The following is a 20,539-nucleotide window of genomic DNA, read 5'->3' as shown; positions in this document are numbered from 1 at the left end:
AATAGAAATTTGATGTAACATAGAGAGCAATAAAGCAGGATAATTAATACATTTTAAAATGTCCATTAATCACCTGTATGTGCGTCCTTAAATTTGTGCTTGAGGTCTTCTGTACGTCAGTGAACCGTTAGCCGCAAGATGCGTGAATAAACAACAGGTGGCGGTAATGGCAAAACAAATTGGTTTGTAATCTAACAAGAAGAAGAATATCCTTGCATCGCGCTGATTCGCGCAGGCTCAACAAAACACAATGTAGCTTTTGCTCGCGCTACACCGCTACTTGCTGCAAAAAGTAGTTAGCTACTGGAAAAGCTACACTGTTTAAAAAGCAACTGAGCTACTGTCAAACTACTGAAAAATGTAGTTAAGTTAGTAGCGTCGCTACTTGTAGTTAACTACTCCCCAACACTGGATAATCGGATTTGGACTGACAGTGTGAATGTAGCCATAGTTAACTACGTCGACATTTTAGCCATAGTCAACGCTTCATTTACACCTGTCTGATGATGTTCTACCTCTCTCAACCACAAACGCCTTCTTTCGTCAGTTTTTTGCACTCTTCTCTTTAACTTTTGACAGTCTATAGCACTCGACATGTTTTTTCCCGATGTGACCGATTGGTACAGACAAAAACTCGACCATTTTTCAGCAGCAATAATCAGTCAAATTTGCGAGTCCATTCAGTTCAGTGGCATTACCGGTATTTACGTTCTGTGCCTCCAAAACGACTCGGTTACTAACGTAACCTCGGTTCCCTGAGAGGAGGGAACGAGTATTGCGTAAGCTTACGCTATGGGAAAACTCCTTTTCTCGAGAAATATTGAAGTCTTTATGTAAAACGCATTGCAGCTGCACAGCATACAGCAATGAGCGAGGCAGCTCGGTCATTGGCTGTGCTGCGGCAACTGCACGAACCAATGACGGGGCGACTCTGAACCCGCTTCCAATGAGCGTGCTTCGCGCCCACGCGCGTCAGAGCCCGCCAAGATGGGCGTGGCCAAGGGCTATATATTGGGCGCCCCGTCGTCTGAGTTCTTTAGGTTCAATCGACTGAAGCAAACTGACCAAGCACAAGCACGGCAGATTACGCAATACTCGTTCCCTCCTCTCAGGGAACCGAGGTTACGTTAGTAACCGAGTCGTTCCCTTTCGAGAGGTTCCTCCTATTGCGTAAGCTTACGCTATGGGAACGCCATGTAAAACGCTGTGCGTGCTGACTTCGCTCTATTAAGCCGGAGGCAGGTGCCTGAGCCTTTGAGCGAAGTAATTATCCAACGAGCCAGCCGAAGGCGGGCTTTATAAAAGGACAACGTGGAACGGCCCGATGGGCGTCCAGAGACACACACAAGCACATTTTTATGTACTGTCATGTATGAAAAATCCTCCACATCAGTCAAAGATGTGATTCTATGAGGGAGGAGACAATGCTCAGCATGTACACACCCCAGCCTATGCATAGTTAGACCGACAGTATGTTAGAGTGCAATGAGGGGACCTGTAGGTTATAAAACCTGATAAATGTGGACGGTGAGGCCCAGCCTGCTGCCGCACAAATATCTTGAATGGGTATCCCACTCGACCACGCCCACGAGGAGGCCATGCCTCTCGTAGAGTGAGCTCTGATGCCCAAGGGGCACTGAAGGCCGCATCACAGGAAAAACTGTCATCCTTATCATCGTCATCCCCTGACGCGCCAAACGAGACGAGCCCCATCGCTCCGCTGGAGGGGTGCTGGTCCGCTGTGTGAACTGGACTGGCGGCGGGGAGTCTTCGGGTGGTGGTGAAGCACGCGGGGATTGGCCCGGCGTGACATCACTGCAAACCGCGTGCTCCGGCGGCCTCTGTGAGCGGCGTTTTTTCTTTCGCGGCTCGACCAGAGGAGATGGCAGCACGGAAGAGGTGGGCTCTTTCGCGGTGAAAACGGCGAAGCGAGCGCGCAGCTCGGTGAGGCCCAGGGCGTCACACTCGGGACATCCGCCTCGAGTAAGGGCAGCCTCTGCGTGGTCCGGTCCCAGGCAGCGGGCGCAAATGATGTGACGATCCCCGTCCTGAAGAGGGCCTCGACACGAGGCGCAGGAAGGCATTTGAAACAACGCCTTGTTAAATTTGCTCTTTTAGAAAGTGTCACGGGGGCGAACACTGAAGCTTTTTGAAAGGATATTAGATGATGCGCGCCGGATGGCTTAGCAGAAGGGCGATCGAAGGCGGCTGAAGGCGCCGGCGTCCTCGAAGCAGTCCTGCTGTAGGCTTGTCGACGGCGGCGGCGAAAAGACTCCAACAAACCTGGAGGATCCAGCGAAGAGAAGGTTCTTTGCTGAAGGAGATTAAATCTAAAGAACTCAGACGACGGGGCGCCCAATATATAGCCCTTGGCCACGCCCATCTTGGCGGGCTCTGACGCGCGTGGGCGCGAAGCACGCTCATTGGAAGCGGGTTCAGAGTCGCCCCGTCATTGGTTCGTGCAGTTGCCGCAGCACAGCCAATGACCGAGCTGCCTCGCTCATTGCTGTATGCTGTGCAGCTGCAATGCGTTTTACATAAAGACTTCAATATTTCTCGAGAAAAGGAGTTTTCCCATAGCGTAAGCTTACGCAATAGGAGGAACCTCTCGAAAGGGAATGGCCGACTTCCGGATTGATGACGCGTCGTGAAACCCCTCTATTGTTTGTTAAAATCGGTATTGGCCAAAAAAATCCCATCGGTGCATATTAAATACTAATACTTACTATTAAATACTTATTCATAGTACCTATTAATACTTATTTATTAGATAGTACTTATTCATTAGTAGCCTACTTATTAAATACTATTAAATACTTATTCATTAGATATAGTATTTATTTTGATAGTGACTAGTAGTAACTATTCTATTGTTACAAGTAACACATTTCTGATGTTTACCATTGTCTTCTATGGGGATCTGTCATTCAGGTATCAACTATAGCAATGGCCCAACAATAACTAAATAAAAAAGCTGTCACTGAAATGGTGGTCAAATTAATTTAGCCACTAAATTAAGATAATTCAAATACATTATATTACTGGGATGGATAAAGGCATGTATGAGACATTACAAAAAGTGACAAACACATTGTTTATTTCCATATCACTGAACATAAGTCCCTAGTAAACAGATTATCCATTTATATATAATAAATTGATGGTATACTCATACAATGACATTATAAATGTGAACGGAAACTATTTCGGGTGTATGCTATTTATTATTACTCCATCCATCCATCCATCCATCTTCTTCCGCTTATCCGGGGCCGGGTCGCGGGGGCAGCAGTCTAAGCAGAGATGCCCAGACTTCCCTCTCCTAGACACTTCCTCCAGCTCTTCCGGGGGGACACCGAGGCGTTCCCAGGCCAGCCGGGAGACATAAGCTGCGTCCCAATGTGCATACTATGCCCTAAATAGTATTGACAATTACCAATGTCACATACTATTTAGGATGGATAGTATGCACATTGGGACGCAGCTAATGTCCCTCCATCCCGGTGGGACGCGCCCGGAACACCTTCCCGGGAAGGCATCCGGAACAGATGCCCGAGCCACCTCAGCTGGCCCCTCTCGATTAGTCTTTTAGACAAATCTGTTAATATTTTCTTCTTTACAAATTATTACTTGTCCATTCCCTCATACAGTTGTAACAGTCCTTCTGCTGCTTTGCATTTGCCCCACATGAGTCTCTAAGCCAGTTCTTAAATTTCCACTCATCCTTGTTCAAGACCAGGAATCGCCCCAGGACGTCTCGTGCTCTTATTATACCCCTGTTCTGTAGTCGTCCACCCAGCACAGGACCAATTCCAGGAAGCTCATATACAAGTTTATCCCCCATCGGCTCAGAACAGAAACGTCTGTGTTTTAGGGACGTTGTCATTGCAGCTAATTGTGGGTCGACAGTGACATTTGTTGTTAAGTCTGTCTATAGAGAAAATTAACAAGAAAATATCTGTATTTTGATAGACCTGTCAAAGGTTCATGATTGAAATATAGCATGTGTTTTATACTAATATGAGATAAAGATTTATATTATATTGTATACTACAGATCAAATGGATTTGTCATTTACATTATTCTGTAAAATATGTTACGCATAGATGCAGAAATATATTCCCATGCAATAGTTCTCATCCAAGTAGGGTGCATTTAATGCTGAATTTTAGAATTTTTTCTAAAGTCCCACTTGTAGTATTCATCCTATAAATATACAGGTAACTCAGTGAAAGTAGGCCAATGTCTGATATAAATATTGACAATGCATCCTCCACAGCGTAATAAAATTAGTTTTAGCTTTATCTTTAAAAATCTTCCGACTTTACAATTCTGTTACGCACTCACCCAGTCTTTTCCTTTGTATTCTCAGCACAAACATTTAAGGCCACACCTTTGCAGAGGTGTTTCCTGCCTGTACTACGTTTCATTTCCTTTAAGTAGATACGTGAACAGACCATATATAGAGTTCCTCTAGAAGATCTGTATGTCTGAGCTAGTGAGAACCAGTGAAACACATTAAGGTTTTCACAATGAATCTACATACATGCATGTCGTCATGCGATTGCATTTAAGTGATGACGTGGGAGATAAAAACTCAAATTTATTTCAGCACTTTTGTTTATTTCAAAGAAAACTACATATTGTAATTCTGGTTTTCTCTTTTTTATATAAGTACATACATAAACATCAACAGTCATTAGGTAAAAACAAAGCAACTGTGTTGTATAGCTTATAGATATCAAACCAGTGGTAAGAATGCCATGCTAAGTGTTCATCAATTCAACCAGACGTACATGAATAAAAATATTCTCTTACTATACTTTGATTTTAAAAGCAGCAGTGCATTAGACTATGATTCTGGACTCTGCAAATCAACAGTCATTCAAGTTCAGCATTAATACTGTGAAGAGGACAGAGTGTTTAAGGGTTATCTGTGCACTCTCTGTATTGCTATGTGGAATATTTCAAACATATATTGGTTTCACTGGTTCAACACACGGTTTGCTATCACAGATTGTTTAATGCTTTTTTGCTAATCCGTTTAAAATCTGATGCTTTCCCCCCACCCAAGACCAGAGAGAAGCGAAGATAAATGGGTGCTGCTAGTACAGTCAAAAGTATGTTTATAATCCAGCATTATATCATTCAAGCCTTGCAATAAACCCGTCTGACAATGAAAGGGAAAAACAGGCCCGAATTAGCCTTAAAAACAAGGAGATAAAACAACTAAAACTAAAAGATCAACAAGTAAGAAAATAAATTGGTTAGCTTTTAAACTAGGTTTGGTTTCCTTATGCATAGCTCAATAATTATAACTCCCATTGTTGTCTGATATTTATGCTCAAACTCTTCTAATTTAGTGGGTTTTCTTCCTCTTTATAGCTCACCTCGATTTTATTGTTCAAAATGTTGTTGTTGATGAATGTTTAAACTAAATGGATACAAAATAAGATGGAAGATTAGCTACAACAAAAATGAGCCAACACTACAAATAGTAGCATTTCTATCCGCTTCCAATGTGCATCTTCCATTTTATTTGCTGTACATAAATGAGCCTGGGAAATATAGGACTTATAAAGAACATTTCTCTGAATTAAGTAATGACTTCAGAACAACTGGTTGAAACATATATATACAGTACATGTTTAGAATCTAGTATGTTAAAGCCGACGGGCAAAAAAGTGCAGGGTTACAAGGTTAGCGGGGAGTTCCAGAGCCTCGGCTATTTTCCAGCACCTCAAAACCCTGAGCTACTCGTTCATCCTTCACTAAAATCACAGTGCATTAAATATGATGGACTCTGAAAACTGAAATTCGTAGCTAATGCAGTTTTAGGTATCATACGTCTCTATTTTAAATGAAAACATACACTTTCATTTGCATTCTAAGCATATTCATACTGTAAATTAGTCTTGATGTGCCACAAAAGTCAAGTCTCTGATCAGCCTGATGAACGTATTTCAGAAAGTCTGATATATGGAAAGACTGCAGGACAGAAAAACAAAATCAAATGCAAAGGTTTTGTGTGTACCTGCAGCTGCGCAATTTCTTGAAAGCTAATAAATACGATATAGACAAACCCTTGAAAAAAGACCTTCTGTCGTGTCAGAGACAGTATAAAAAAATAAAATACACAAAATGTTTCAAACAGAACAAAAGATGAGCATTAGGCATGAGCAGGCATATCACTGGTTCACAATTCCAAGATTTAAACTAAAGACAAAGACCTGTGACAAGCGGGATACTTCTGGAAGAAGAGGGTTATTCCATATGGATCAGTCCAAGTTGTTGAGTTCTCGCGGGAGTGAAGGAAAAAACAAAGTGTGCTTTTACAGCAGATCTTATTTTCACAACGGTCAGAGAGTCTCTGTTCAGAAGGAAGTGTGTCTGTGTATCAAACAAGCATTCATACACTACTTGAGTTGCAGAACATCTTAAGTCTGTGATGAGGCGTGAGCAAGTGGGTCATTGAGGGGTTATTTCTCCACTTGAGACTGTTTATTCGTGATAATGATTTTTTTCTTTTTGTCACTGTGATGTAGTTTCACTGATTTCCAGGCCATGCTGTTGTAGTTGAGCTCTGAGAAGTGCGTTGTCATTCTTCAGGTCTTCAATCTGCAGGACAATAGACATTCAACATATTACTATTTGACTTGGTCAGCAAAACACCACAGATCTCATAAACTTAACACTGAGAATCTGTGTTCTAAAGCTTACATAACCTGTCAGAAGTCAAAAGAGCACACTGAAAATCAGTTTTTGTTTTTTCCTGAAAATGAACTTTTAATAATCGCAAGATTCAGCATTTATTTATTCGGCATTATTACTTGCATCCATTGAAACACAAGATTCAACATGATCTAGGGCTCTATGAATTCTACAATGCGTAAAATGTGGATGGAATCACAGAATCCAGTCACACAAAAAAAAAAAATTCTGTATAACATGGAACGTCACAGAATATTGCACAATTTTTGTATGTAATATTGACAGATAGCTGTTGAAATGGGCACTCCAGTCCAAATTCAAAATATCGGAGAGAGTTGTTTCCCGTTCCTCCTCCTCAGGCTCTACGCTCACTGGTTGCCAGATTGAGGACACTCAACAGGAAGGAGCGCAACTGACAAAGGAAAGCGACGAGACTTACACTGCAAGTTGATCAGCTAATGTATACGTTTGCAATGTTTTTATTGCTGAGGCCTTTTAGGTTGAGTAGAAACTGAGATCTGACCCAGTTCGTTTGCTGGCTTTCATGGCTGCTTTTTTCCGCCAACAAGTTGTTGGCCACTATGGGTGTCGAAAGACTATTGGGTAAATTGGCAGTGGGCGGGATCATATGGACCAAAACAAAAACAAACATTCTGACATGAAATGCACATTTCAAAGTAGAATAACTGGCTGTAGTATTGTTTTTTGGAGAAACGAGTTTTTTAACTTAGCGTGTTTCCTAAATATCAGTATTTTTATGCTTTTAAGGACAGTCAAAGAAAAAAAAAAACATTACATTCAGCACCTTTGGAAATAAAATTAGGAATTGTTCAAAGTTAATTTGATTACATTTTATTTTATTTTATTAAATTATTAAAGTTATGTGTTCATTTTATGCATCCACTTTTTTAGATTAAATCAAAAAACAGAATCCAGACAAAAAAGAACAAGAAAAACATTTAATTGATAAATTATTAATTTGCAAAAAGAGTGACAAACTTAATACATGTTCATTTTTCAAGTCAACTAGCACTTGTATTGTCATGCTTACAATACATTTGCAATTAAAAAATATAATGAGGGGAAAAAAAGTAGCATCGTAACTGGTTGTCTGACTTTGAGACCCCACTGTATCTCTTACATATTCAACGTTACCAACAAATATACCTGTTGTCTTAGTAGCTCATTGTCCACTTGTATTCTCTCCACCTCCTTGTAGCTCTCCTGTAGCCTCTGGTTAGTCTGTCGGAGTTCTCTAATGTAATCGCATGCTTTAGACAGGATGCCTCCTTTACTCTAGAGACGAAAGGTGTTCATTAACATTAGCAGGTGAAAAGAGGTGCAAGAAGAAAAGATCTGGTACTTACTGCTCCTGTTTTGGTATTGTCCATATTGCAGTCTGGGATGATTTTAGACAGTGTGACAATCCAGTTGTTGATTTTGTCTCTTCTTCTCCTTTCCACTACAGAATAAAAAACATTTAGCAACAGTCCAAATTGATCCGTAGTCCGAGTTACTCAGTGCGTTGCATAAAAGTAAAAGTCAATATGAAATTAAACTTGATTTTTTTTGCTTATACATGTTCATTGTTTACAGTGAATGATTAATCGGTGCATGTTATTTAAAAAAAAAAAAAAAGTCTGTCTTCATAAGGTTTTATTAAAGTGTAATAACTTCCACCACTGAAACCACTTCCTTTTCACCTGTATTAATACTGGTAACACCCATATTACAATCCAATTCCAGATGGATAAAATTCCTATCCTACAGTTTTTTGTTGATGTTGTTTTCTAGCTGCTTTAATTGGACACGTTAGGGTTACAGAAGTAAAATATGCTGCAAATGACGTTTTATGTTGATTATTTTTTACTGCCATGGTGTGGAGAATAGTTAGAAAGCAAACTGAATATATTTTGAGCTCTAAAAAGACATGCATTAGTTCACCTTCATTGTGCTGTGCTCTCCTCCTCTCATCACGAGGTGCCCGGGGGCCATCAATCTTCCTGCGCAAGCAGAGAGAGAGAGAGAGAGAGAGAGAGAGAGAGAGAGAGAGAGAGAGAGAGAGAGAGAGAGAGAGAGAGAGAGAGAGAGAGAGAGAGAGAGAGAGAGAGAGAGAGAGAGAGAGAGAGAGAGAGAGAGAGAGAGAGAGAGAGAGAGAGAGAGAGAGAGAGAGAGAGAGAGAGAGAGAGAGAGAGAGAGAGAGAGAGAGAGAGAGAGAGAGATGAGAAAAAGAGGAGACTTGTGTTAGCTTGCTCTATTAAACTACCAAAACCACCAAATGAATCTGCACAACACAACACAGCTGAAGCCTATTTGCAAACAAACATTTCTCCAGCCCGTTTACTGATATCACAACAGTTGAAGCACAAATTTCAGTCAGGTCAATTCAATGTATTACCAAAGATTTGCTTAAATCTGGACAAAAAGGTAACAAGCCTGAAAGAAACATGTAACCCCTTTGATTTTTCCTCATTTCGTTTTATTCAGAGGCAAGAATTAATTCAATTTATAATCTCATGTCTTCCGAATATGAAGAAAAGTCAAACACCATCATTGAATTAAAAGCCAGCTGCCCAGTAGTGATTAATGGGCTAGTGCAGTGGAATCTGGAGGAGAAGGACGGGCTGGCGGTTGAAAGGGGGTGGGGATGTAAAAGGTCTTCCTCACCAGTCTGATCTGCTGTGTTGAAGAGTCTCATGTTCACCAAGGTCTCTGGGGATGGCAGGCAAGTGGGACAAATGTTTTGGTTGTTTTTCTGACTGAACTCAAACTGATTGGACAATACTTTGCATATTTGTATTTGAAATCATTGCATTGGACAGTTTTTTCATATTTAAATCAAATTCCACACTCATTGTTTACAGTTGTTCTGCAAACTGAAATAATTTCGAGGGACATAAAGGGATCAAATTACGTTATGTACAAAGCATTGGGTTCAAAGGATGGACTGGGCCGTGCAGACTGGGTAAAAGGGAAGGATGTTGACCCATGAACGGTACTTACGTAGAGTAAGTGTGCGTACGAGGGGCGATAGTCCGAGGTGTTCCAGTTTGTAAGACATCTGGCGGACTCATCATCACGTAAAACTGACCTAGAGTAAACAATAAAGGTTAAAATAGCGTTTGAGAAACATATTATGAATGAACTTATCAACATTGTATGAGCAAGAAAGCAGACAAAATACTACTGATTTTAGCAGCTATTACACATTAATAATACATTATATTACACAATCTTACTGTGTACTAAATGCAATGCGAGGTGCTAGAAACACTGCATCTGCATGAGAAGTTGTATTTTGGGGCTGCTGACATACTAGAACCAACATTACCTACTAACAGTGTCAATGGCAAACCCTGTTTTTTGGACTTTGGCATGTGAAACTGACCTCCAGCCTGTGTGAGGGTTGGATCAGACGTGGCCTGCACTGAGACGGCTGTAGCTGTACCGTCACTGACAGTGGCTGCTGGGAAGTAGGCGAAGCGTGTCTCCCCTCCCACTGTTTCCCCTGCTGGACTGCCTCCATTACTAAAAGGGTTCTGGATGACAGCCTAGAGATAAGATATAGAAATATAAGATGTGTGCAGGCAAATTTGACACTGCATTCATATTACTTTTTGTATACATTGCTTCTTTTTCTCCGTATTTCCTTCCAGTCTGATCCACACCTGTGCTACTGCTTGCTGTGCGCCAGCAAAAGCGGCCGTAGACACAACACTGACTGCCGCTCCTCCATCTCCTGCTGCCTCCAAATGGTCCTCTGTTACCTGGACCACGCGATACGTCACCTGTATCAGAAAACAACACAAAGAACTTTGATGGAAGATTTTTTTGTATCTTCAAGTTAAGCAACAACAACAAAAAAAGTGTATTATAGTCAACATGATTTGCCATATTTAAGTTAATCTACGATTTAAACAGGATGTTCAAAAACAATAAAGGCGGGATGGGAATTCATCCTATCCATTAGAAATTAATTTCATAATGAACAGTGGGTGTTACATACTTAGAATGCAAGTTTGCTAAAAGAATGGCTATATAGCTATTTGCCTAACATGATACTATCCATTATACAATAAAAGCCCATTCAAAATATTAATAGATACTATAATAGTATATAAATAATACTAAAATACCACTTGGGCATAAAAGCATTCTCATAAGGGCCATTACACAGTCCTCCAGGTCATGTTTTATTACAGAATTACCCCAGTTTGAACCCCTGGAAAGGTCAAAGGTCGCACTGACCTGTCCACCAGAGTTCTCTGTGCGAAACTGGTACTGAACATTGTGGTCTCCAAACGCTGCTGCTTGTTGGACACTCGCTATGGTAACCGCTGCCTGCTCCTCCGCCCCCACCCCCTCTCCTGAGAAATGGACAAGAAATGTCTAAATTAACTGCGTTATATCGATATATGCATCTTCTTTTAAACATTCCTTTGATGCATACAATACATCCTTAGAGCTGCATGTTTTACTTACCCTCTTGCAGCTGAACAACCTCCTCAGTTTCCTGTTTCTCGTGACTGCAAAGAGAGAGCAAACGTTCCGGGTCATCTTATGAAACCACTCACATCTCTAAGGAAACTCTAGAGATGCAGATAAAAATCATATAGAGTTTTGGCACATTCCAGTGATGGAAAGTCAGACCCAATTCTGCCAAATGATTAATTCAAGTTATTTGTTTTAAAAACACAGATTCAAAAACAATAATATTGTTTATAACAATAGTGTTTTTTGTAGTTGTACATCTCAGTCTTTTAGTACCTGGGGCCAGTTTCACAAACATTGCCATTTTGTTAAGACTGTCTTAAGAACTAGTATGACCAACTAGTAGTCGCTCTTACTTTTCTGTAAGTGAGTCATAACTGACTTGTTATGAACAGTCAGTGTTGAAGAAAATAATTAGATGACTTTCTTGTAAGACTAGTCTAAGCAGCCACTGGATATTACTTGAATTTACAATAAATAACACTAAAATTAATGTACATGTCTCAATCACATGTACTGCTATTAAATTCCCTCCTTTTGTTGTTCACTCGAGAACCGCTCAAACAGATTTCCAAAAGAATCGCGAAGAGCGGTTTTGCGAATCGGTTCAATGCCGAGATCCGACTTAAAGAACGATTCGTTAAAGAATCGGACATCACATCACTAGTACATTCTCGAGTCTTTATGCAAAAATTAGAAGGCATTTGAGCGATTTGAAAATCAATTAAAAACTCCAAATGAACAGAACAAGATGTTCTAGCTATACATCTAACCTCCATCATCTATTCAAGAGAGTCTAGTCAGACCTGTCTACTTGGCGAGGAAACGGTGAACGCCCCCCTTCATTAGCATCATTAAACAACTGTTCACAGTTTTTAAAGTGAAATAAAAAATACCAACAGCAACGTTTTCTTCAGATAACAAATGTAGCCAAATAAACACAACGGAATTATATAGAAAAAAATGCTTCTGAATGCACATAAAGCCTCTGGATGCAAAGACTGGGGGTCGGTTGCAGGTTGAAGAGAATCATGTAACGTTAATGCATTAAACTGCTGAAGAGCTTTTGTTTCGACAGCACTAAACACGACATTTCCACTTAAATCCTTTAAAATGTAACATATTTTATTTCTGAAAAGATACATATTGAAGTATCTTGTTAAAATGAAATAAACACCGGTTTGGGGTCGTGCATTTTTAATAACCAAAAATAGACAAATCACCAAATTAGCAACCGGGCTAATAGTGATATAAATACGTCGACGATCAATGTTAAAAGGCCTGCGATCTGTTGTTTTTCTCCCTGCTATTCATATCTTACGTTTGACCCAACATATTGATGGCATGCATAAAACTGAATAAAAGTAAAAAAAATAAAGTTAAAAGATGATTGCTAACTGCCTTACTATGAAAACAGAGCAGAAAATGGTTGACTGGGGCCTTGAGACTGCCCGTACATAAAGGACGCGCTCTCACCTCGTCGAGGTGTCCAAGCTCTGATCGAGCATATCCATGAAGGCGAGCGGATTTTAAAATGCGATATTCAGCGACACTTGAAATACGGGAGATGGAAGCGCTGATCACGGGGACAAACACACGGGTCATGTGAGAAAGACAGTCCAGGACACGTGAGGTGCAGGCTGGGCGAGGAGTTAAAATGGAGACCGCTGTGGAGGAAGACGGAAGGTGTACCGGTCGCTGTTTCGCTCACTGCGCGGCTTTGTCGCGTTTGTTACTCCCTCCCGCCCTTCTATCGAGACGAGCTCTCGACCTGTTGAGTCGCTTAGTGGTTTCTTTACAGACGTTTTGCTTTCAAGTCAACGTTAGGCGTGTTTGTTGGTTTGTTCGTAGGCTTTTAAAAATACTTTAAAACCTAATTTTCTCCGTATTTCGGAACCGCGAGCTGCATTGTTTCGCTATCGATCTTCTCGTATCCTTCCGCACGCGTTTTAATAGCGGCCACATTTGAGCGCTGCCGCTAATAAAATATGGAGTGGAGTGTTTATTATAAACAAGTATGGGGTTGAAATAAAAGATAAAACATTTTTGGTTGAGATGTGACAACACGCTTATGGTTGTGTACGTATTCTGAAACTGGCTGTATTTCGCAGGTACGAGGTAGAAACATAAGGAACACGTAGTATAAATTATAGCGATATACTTTCAACGTTGAAACTGGAAATTGAATTTCAAATGAGATATAACTAACTGTTAGCCTAGTGCTACTACAACCCCGCTTGTTTCATGATGAATGACATTAACTTAATGCTTTTAAATCGCATTTAATAATTGAGTGAACTTAAAACCTTACATTGTGTCTTCGCCACGATTTAAAGCCTGTCCGTGTGTAAATTCACAACGTATAAAAAGTACAAAATATACGTTTTTCCTTTGGTCATACCATGGGTCATACTCACAACAGCACAAGGAATCGCAAATATGACGACGAGTGGGGATTTTTCTCAGGTGACCCCTGCGATCCAATCCGGGTTTTTGGTCAAACCACATGACACGAATGCAAAAGCAGTGGATAAGAAATAGACATTTATTCATCTCTGACATTAATAAACTGGACAAGAAAAATTATCTACACAGATGATAAGAAATATGTATTCGATATACATGTGTAACACGTTAGCATTAATAAACATGAGATTGTGTTGCTAGTAAGAGCGTTGTTTTCCCACTTATTTTCCTGAACTTCCCCTGTTCTAACCACGAGGCTGTGCTGCATGGCAAATTGAGCTGTTGAAATCAACACAAAGGTCTTATTTGAGCCTTGTCATAGTTGCCAAATTGCCATATATATTTTTTTTTCTCCGTATATATATGTGTGTGTGTGTGTGTACATGTAGGCTATACTAGCATACTGTTCAAAAGTTTTAGATCGGTAATTAAAAAAAAAAGGTTTTAGAAGAAGTCTCTTTTCTGCTCTCCATATCTGACTAAAATAGAAAACTTTTGTAACATTATAAATGTCTTTACGTTCACTTTTGATCAATTTAATGCATTATAGCCTACTTGCTGAATAAAAGTATTAATTTCTTAAAATAAAATAAAAAATCTTACTGATCCCAAACTTTTGAACAGTAGCCTATGTACAAAATCTTTCTATTTCAGATAAATGCTATTTTGAACTTTCTATTCATTAAGGAATCCTGAAAAATTGTACACACACCTTTGTTTTCAACATTGCTAACAAAATAAAATGTTTCTTGAGCAGCAAATCAGCATATTAGAACAACTTCTGAAGGATCATTTGACACTGAAAACTGGAGTGCTGGAGTAAATTCAGCTTTGCAGACAGAGTAAATTTTGAAATTTCACCATAAGAGATTTATTTTGAACTGCAGTAAATATATTTCATATACAGTGTGTGTGTGTGTGTGTATATATATATAGCCTATATATATATATATATATATATATATATATATATATATATAATATATATATATAGAAGAGGTGGATTCTGGAATCCTGCTGCTTCAATGTAGGCTAATGAGTGATTATAATCAAGGTATTGATCAATATTTTTCCTTCTAAATGTCACATGAGTTGAATGACATCTCTTGGCTAATGAGATTTTACAAGCTGCCAGTGTGATTACTGAAATGTTCTTTTCATGTATTCTCTACTGTATTTGATATCTGAGAGGGGACTGTGGGTCTAGCCCGTGTGAGGAATACAGAAACAGTGCATGCTTATTTAGCCCATCTTCCAGAAATGAAATATGGACTTGTTTTGTTTGAGAAAGGTCTTCAACATGTGTCAATACATACATCTGTTTTGCTGGGGTACCCTGACAGCAATGGTCACAGGGGTCATTGGAACCTATAGTTGAGTGACCATTTCTTGAAGTCTTTACTTTACTGTGTTAAATTAAAGTGTCCTCTCATTGAGAGAAAGAACATGTTATCTGGATGTTTTGGGAAGAGTCTCCTGTTGATAGTTAGAGCCCGACCAAATCAAACCTTGAAGAAGCTGTGTGTGTGTTAGTATTCTTGGTTACAGGTTAAGGAACAAGTGGCATTATTGGAGATCGACTGACTTGTTTTCTTTGACATGTTGGCGCCTTCTTGTAACTTCGGAGGACCACTCGTCTCTAACTCAGGGTCCTGGTGGCAGCCGTACAGATGGAGATGTGCTACTGCCTATCAGTCCATGTGTGGAAAATTACTATGTTTATCTATTTCTTATCCCAGAATTATTCAACCTGAAGCAAGGGCGTAGCTTAGACCTTGGTGAAGGGTATAATTGCTGTGATCTTTGTAACTGTAAATGTGATGATACACAGGACAACTTTTTGAGCAATGTTGCTGGGCAATCTTGCCGAGCGATTGTTGCTTGGGCACTTTCTCATTGAAAATGGGCAATACATTTCTATCTGGATAATTTAGATCGGTCGTGGGCCCTGTGTCTCATTTGGTTGCCCGTTGACGGCAACATTGCCCAGCAACATTGCTCAAAAAGGCAGCCTACAAAATCCTTGCGAGTCTTGAAGCTGACTTCTGCCTGATGAAACTGCAAACTATCTTCAGTAAAAAATGTCTTTAATTTATTATAATTCTGTCTCTTGTTTTAAATTGACTGCACTTATGACTCCCGGTCTTAATTAGTCATATCTGGTCCTTGGGTCTTTAACGGTAAATCCCCTAACAACAGTAATGTAATTCATAGGAATAAAGTCATGTATTTGACTACACAGCTGTGAATGTCAATCACACAGTCCTCTATAAACTGTTTTGTGAAAGCTTGTTTTTTGACACATCAAATGAGTTAAAGGGATTTCACCCAAAAATGAAAATTCTGTCATTACTCACCCTCATGTCGTTCATCTCGATCACTTTGATGAACAGATTGAATTTAGGCTTTTATTCACTTATATAAACATTGATCAGTAAACAGAAAAAGAAGCCCAACTAACCTTCATCATCTAAAGCGATCATGTCTCTTCAGAAATTTTGGACTAAACTGCTAAATTCATATAATTTTACGATCTCTTTATTAACTTTTTGAAGTGTCAAAGTGGTAGTTGCGTTGGTGTCAATGGAGGGACAGAAAGCTAGATTTCATAAAAAAGACCCTAATTTGTGTTCCGACGATGAACGAAAGTCTTACGGTTTGAAGTCTTACTTCATTTTGTGATGAACTATATCCCTTTAAATACATCTGGGTTCTCTATAGCTTGTTGCCTGGTTCATTCACTTACATTGATAGATTTCTTTCAGATCATAATTTAATCCATCATGGAGTTTTTCCTCATGTATGAACTATTGAAAAACTGATTCAGTAATTCGATTTGGGAATGGGAAACATTGGGTTTATTGCATTTTATACTATAGGTATGCCTGCGGGTAGCCACGCTGTGGCCCCTGTCAAAGCAACCATGCAACTCAGCATTTTGCATTGACCGCTGCACCAAAGCAATCCATTGAATATGTGCAGCTACAGAACAGTCTACTCTTCAAACAAAAGAAGGACCATTGACATCATGCATACTCACAGTGAAAAGTCAGACACACCAGGGCCCCTGCCCTAACCAGTTCAAGTGTATTTGTTTCAGAGACAGAGGAGGTAGCATTTAAAGGATTTTGCCACCATCAACAAAAAAAGGGCAACAGAGGTTGTCCATTTCTCTTTTGCCTCTTAACATCTCTCCCTCCCTCTCCACTCTCTCACTCCCTCTTTCCCCAGAGGATAAGCAAAGAGGGATTTGCCTCAGAAGCAACAAGGTAAGCGATGAAAAACTTGCATGTTTTTTTCTGTATATATCTGTAAATATTCTTAATATTTGATTAGCTGATTGAGACGTCAATGTATGAATGGAAGTTATTTTATGATGAGCATTACAGAAATTTCGGTCCCACTTTAGATTTGGGTTCTCCCTATTAACTATAGTTAATAGTGAGAATTGTACCCTAAATTAGTGTTTGCGAACTTTCTTAATGACTATCTAACCTGGAATATCATAAAGTTCACATGTCTCAGTGGGACAGGTTTCTTTTTTTCAATATATTGAAGTATAACGAAAAGGCCATATAGCATCTAAGTTCCCTGTGCGAAGAAAAATAATAAATGAATTGACATAAGTATAAAGAAAATCTAGGTAACACTTTACAATAAGGTTTCATTTGTTAACTTTGTAATGATTTATATATTTGCAGTAGGCCTATATATTTTTAACATTACAACATGAGTTAACTACATTAGTTAACATGAACGATGAAGAAAACTGCTACAGCATTTATTAGTCTTACTAATATATTTTTACGTTCAAATGTTCTGTTAGTATTAGTTAATGTACTAACATGAACATTTTTTATTGACTGACACTAACAAAGATTAAATAATGCAGTAAAAATATATTCCCTATTTAGTTCACGTTACTCAATGCATTGGCGAATGTTAATAAATTAGATCTTATTGTAAATGGTTACTGAAATCGATTATTGTGAAGCTTGAGTAATGCTAATATGCACATTTATAAAAAATAAATTAGTGTTTAAATTGAGTAACTGACACTGTACTTAAAATTTTAAGGCAGCAACTTTTTTTTTCAATCAACTTGGATATTTAAGTCATTTCAACTTAAATCACTTAACTAGTTGAATCTTGTATATAATTGTTGGAATTATATATTTAACACTTTTTTTGTGCCATGTATGAATGTGTGTACAGTATAAGCATCTGTATGTGAAAAATCGAAACTTTTTCATGACTCATTTCTCATATCTCTTTAGTGTTTATCTCCTTCCTGCATAGTCACAGCGTGTGTCAGGATGTACAGCTTTATGGGCGGCGGCCTGTTCTGTGCCATTGTGGGGAACATCCTAATAGTGGTCTCCACGGCAACAGATTATTGGATGCAGTATCGCCTCTCAGGCAGCTATGCCCATCAGGGCCTGTGGAGGTACTGCATGGCCAACAAGTGCTACATGCAGACAGCAAGTATAGGTAAGCACATTTGATTCATGCAAACCCCCAAAACATATTTTTATGTGCCTATAATTTGCTCTATCGCTATTTTTAAAGTCCCCTATAACATGATACAAGAATTTTGGCACCTGCATTTGAGCTTTGAGACCTGTAGAGAACTTTTTTGCCTGTAGATGGCAGTGGTTTATTCTTTTTGCTATGCAGAGCTCCATACAGTGGTTTGTGTTGCACATTCATATTCTGAACAGGCGCTCCAAAGTGGTCTAATAAGATGGCATCTGAGATTGCAGGAGCTGCACTGTGGTTAGTTCAAGGTGATTCCGCAGGGACAGTTTTTTTAAAAGATCAAATGAGAAAAATCATTTTTGGGGGATTTTTTGGGGATGATAATAGGAGGAGGATACCCGTCTTTAGGATTGTTTTGAGAACATCTCTTGTCTCTTTCCTCAGCATATTGGAATGCCACACGGGCATTCATGATCCTCTCAGGAATGGCGTGCTTTGCGGGCATCATGGCAGGCATCCTCTCGTTTGCCCATTTTTCTGCCTTTGAGAGATTCAATCGTTCCTTTGCTGCAGGAATAATGTTTTTCATCTCCAGTAAGTCATAAACATATGCACAATGAGCTGTGACATTTGAGCATATTTAAATGTGAATAAAAGGTCAAGGTCAAATATTGATGGTAGGCTACTACTCTTCCACTATCCATTTTTTAATCCATTGCTTTGTTCACACCCAGCTCTGTTTGTGCTGCTGGCTATGGCGATCTACACTGGCGTAACCCTAAGCTTCCTGGGCAAGCGTTTCGGAGACTGGCGCTTCTCCTGGTCCTACATACTAGGATGGGTGGCCATGCTCATGACCTTCTTTGCAGGTGATAGAAAACATCATAGACTGCTATTTAACGGGCAAAGATTGACCCAGAGAAGCTATTGTAGAACAGAGGGAGTGTTAAAAAGTAATGAAATGTTCTAGTGGTGCAGAATGTAAAGAATCAAGGACATGCGCATGCCTTAGGATGTGGTTGAAAGACCTTATAAACCTCATGATGAAGTTCTGCTACAAAACCAGGGAGTACATGCAGACCAAACTCATGAAAAAATGAGTAACCCTTAACAAAAAGATTTAACATTAGTTATAGTTAACATGAACTAATAATTAACTGCACTTCTACAGCATTTATTAACATTTGTTAATGTTAATTCCAGCATTTACTAATACATTATTAAAATCAAAAGTATACATTAACTAATGTTTACAAATGAGACCTTATTGTAAAGTGCAAAAATGCATACAATACTAAATAAATGAATCATCCTCATTACTTTTACGCACATCTTTATGATTAGCACAATAAAAATGTGAATGCTCTCTTTAAGTCCTATTAATGGTTAAAACTAAAAAGAGCTAAGCAAATTTCTTAGTATTTATTTCATTTTTAGGTCTGGAAGAAATGCTCACACTTGTTTGCATGTTTGTGATTTGGAAATTGTCTGTTGCAGGGATATTCTACATGTGTGCTCACAGAATGTATGAATCCAGGAGAGTGGTTGGAAGTCGCTAACCTGAAGCAATTAAAAACTGCAAGCAGCATGAAAGATTTGGCCCGGAAATCATCAGGACCTTCATCAGATCTATGAGGATTGCTTAAAATTATGCCTTAAAACACTAAACTGCAAAAATACACCATCTCAATAGCCTAAAACCGCATTAAAGGACTTTTTTTTTTTACACATGCAAATATATTTGTATAATTCTGCACAGATAAATATACCAGTTTTCACAAATGTTTATTTCACTTTTCATAATTTTTTTCAATAAAAATCCACATCAAATCAAATAATTTTCTGTGTTTAAGTTTCTCTCTTGATATATTGCATTGAAATATATTTATGACCTCACATTACTTGCTAGTTATCATTTTTAGAGCATCTGTCCATGCTGTTAGAAGTTACTTCACATGTAGTTATGTAACTACTGTAGGCCTATTTGTTTTGCAAAATAGTTTCGCCTAGTCATGCAGCCTCTTTGCGTTTAAGCATTTATTTCACAATGTGGCCATAAGTATCAGACTTACAGTTTCACACTTGCAGCTTAATTACATAGTCAGCAAGTGGGGAGCATCCTGTGTTAAACACTGTGCGTGAGAAAAAAGAAGAAAAAAGATATTTTTTTAGAGTCACTTTTATGTCATTTTATATAATATGTGTTTGTATGTTTTTTCCCCCCGGTAAGTTTTACCAGAGCTTTACTTTCATCATGTCAGCAGTTTTTTTAAATGCACAAAAAAGTAATATATAAATGCATTGCCTGAGAATTATTTGGCTTTTTATTCATAGAAACAAGATATGGTCCTTCCTGTTCTGAACAATTCTTTAAATAAAACTTTTTACCAAG

The 20,539-nt window shown here is 38.9% G+C and overlaps 3 protein-coding genes across 5 annotated transcripts; 1 reads left to right on the top strand and 2 right to left on the bottom strand.

Moving 5' to 3' along the window:
- Positions 1-3,495: 3,495 nt before the first annotated feature.
- si:dkey-211g8.4 (barrier-to-autointegration factor) lies at positions 3,496-4,402 on the bottom strand. Its single transcript, XM_056264189.1, has 2 exons — positions 4,348-4,402; positions 3,496-3,931 (listed from the first exon to the last, which is right to left on the bottom strand). The coding sequence occupies exon 2, from the start codon at positions 3,884-3,886 to the stop codon at positions 3,617-3,619; it is 270 nt and encodes an 89-aa protein (XP_056120164.1). The 5' UTR covers positions 3,887-3,931; positions 4,348-4,402; the 3' UTR covers positions 3,496-3,616.
- Positions 4,403-5,498: 1,096 nt separating this feature from the next.
- usf2 (upstream transcription factor 2, c-fos interacting) lies at positions 5,499-13,152 on the bottom strand. Of its 2 annotated transcripts, XM_056264187.1 has the most exons (11): positions 12,679-13,152; positions 11,194-11,237; positions 10,960-11,078; positions 10,380-10,499; positions 10,100-10,262; positions 9,715-9,802; positions 9,379-9,423; positions 8,656-8,714; positions 8,079-8,173; positions 7,879-8,007; positions 5,499-6,618 (listed from the first exon to the last, which is right to left on the bottom strand). In XM_056264187.1, the coding sequence occupies exons 1-11, from the start codon at positions 12,714-12,716 to the stop codon at positions 6,532-6,534; spliced, it is 987 nt and encodes a 328-aa protein (XP_056120162.1). In that variant the 5' UTR covers positions 12,717-13,152; the 3' UTR covers positions 5,499-6,531. The 2 variants fall into 2 exon arrangements, with proteins under 2 accessions (XP_056120162.1, XP_056120163.1); XM_056264188.1 differs by lacking the exon at positions 9,379-9,423.
- Positions 13,153-16,718: 3,566 nt separating this feature from the next.
- lim2.4 (lens intrinsic membrane protein 2.4) lies at positions 16,719-19,725 on the top strand. Of its 2 annotated transcripts, XM_056264150.1 has the most exons (6): positions 16,719-16,937; positions 17,946-18,159; positions 18,390-18,455; positions 18,592-18,741; positions 18,882-19,016; positions 19,645-19,725. In XM_056264150.1, exons 2-6 carry the CDS (start codon positions 17,985-17,987, stop codon positions 19,704-19,706), a joined length of 588 nt encoding a protein of 195 aa, XP_056120125.1. In that variant the 5' UTR covers positions 16,719-16,937; positions 17,946-17,984; the 3' UTR covers positions 19,707-19,725. The 2 variants fall into 2 exon arrangements, with proteins under 2 accessions (XP_056120125.1, XP_056120127.1); XM_056264152.1 differs by lacking the exon at positions 18,390-18,455 and having other exon boundaries at positions 16,737-16,937.
- Positions 19,726-20,539: the final 814 nt, after the last annotated feature.

This window comes from Rhinichthys klamathensis, unplaced genomic scaffold (assembly GCF_029890125.1).
Source record: "Rhinichthys klamathensis goyatoka isolate OS25496 unplaced genomic scaffold, OSU_Roscu_1.1 h1tg000217l_1, whole genome shotgun sequence".
Classification (NCBI taxonomy): Eukaryota; Metazoa; Chordata; class Actinopteri; order Cypriniformes; family Leuciscidae; genus Rhinichthys; species Rhinichthys klamathensis.
Note: the sequence above shows the minus strand (reverse complement) of the source record. Positions and strands in the feature narration are given on the sequence as shown.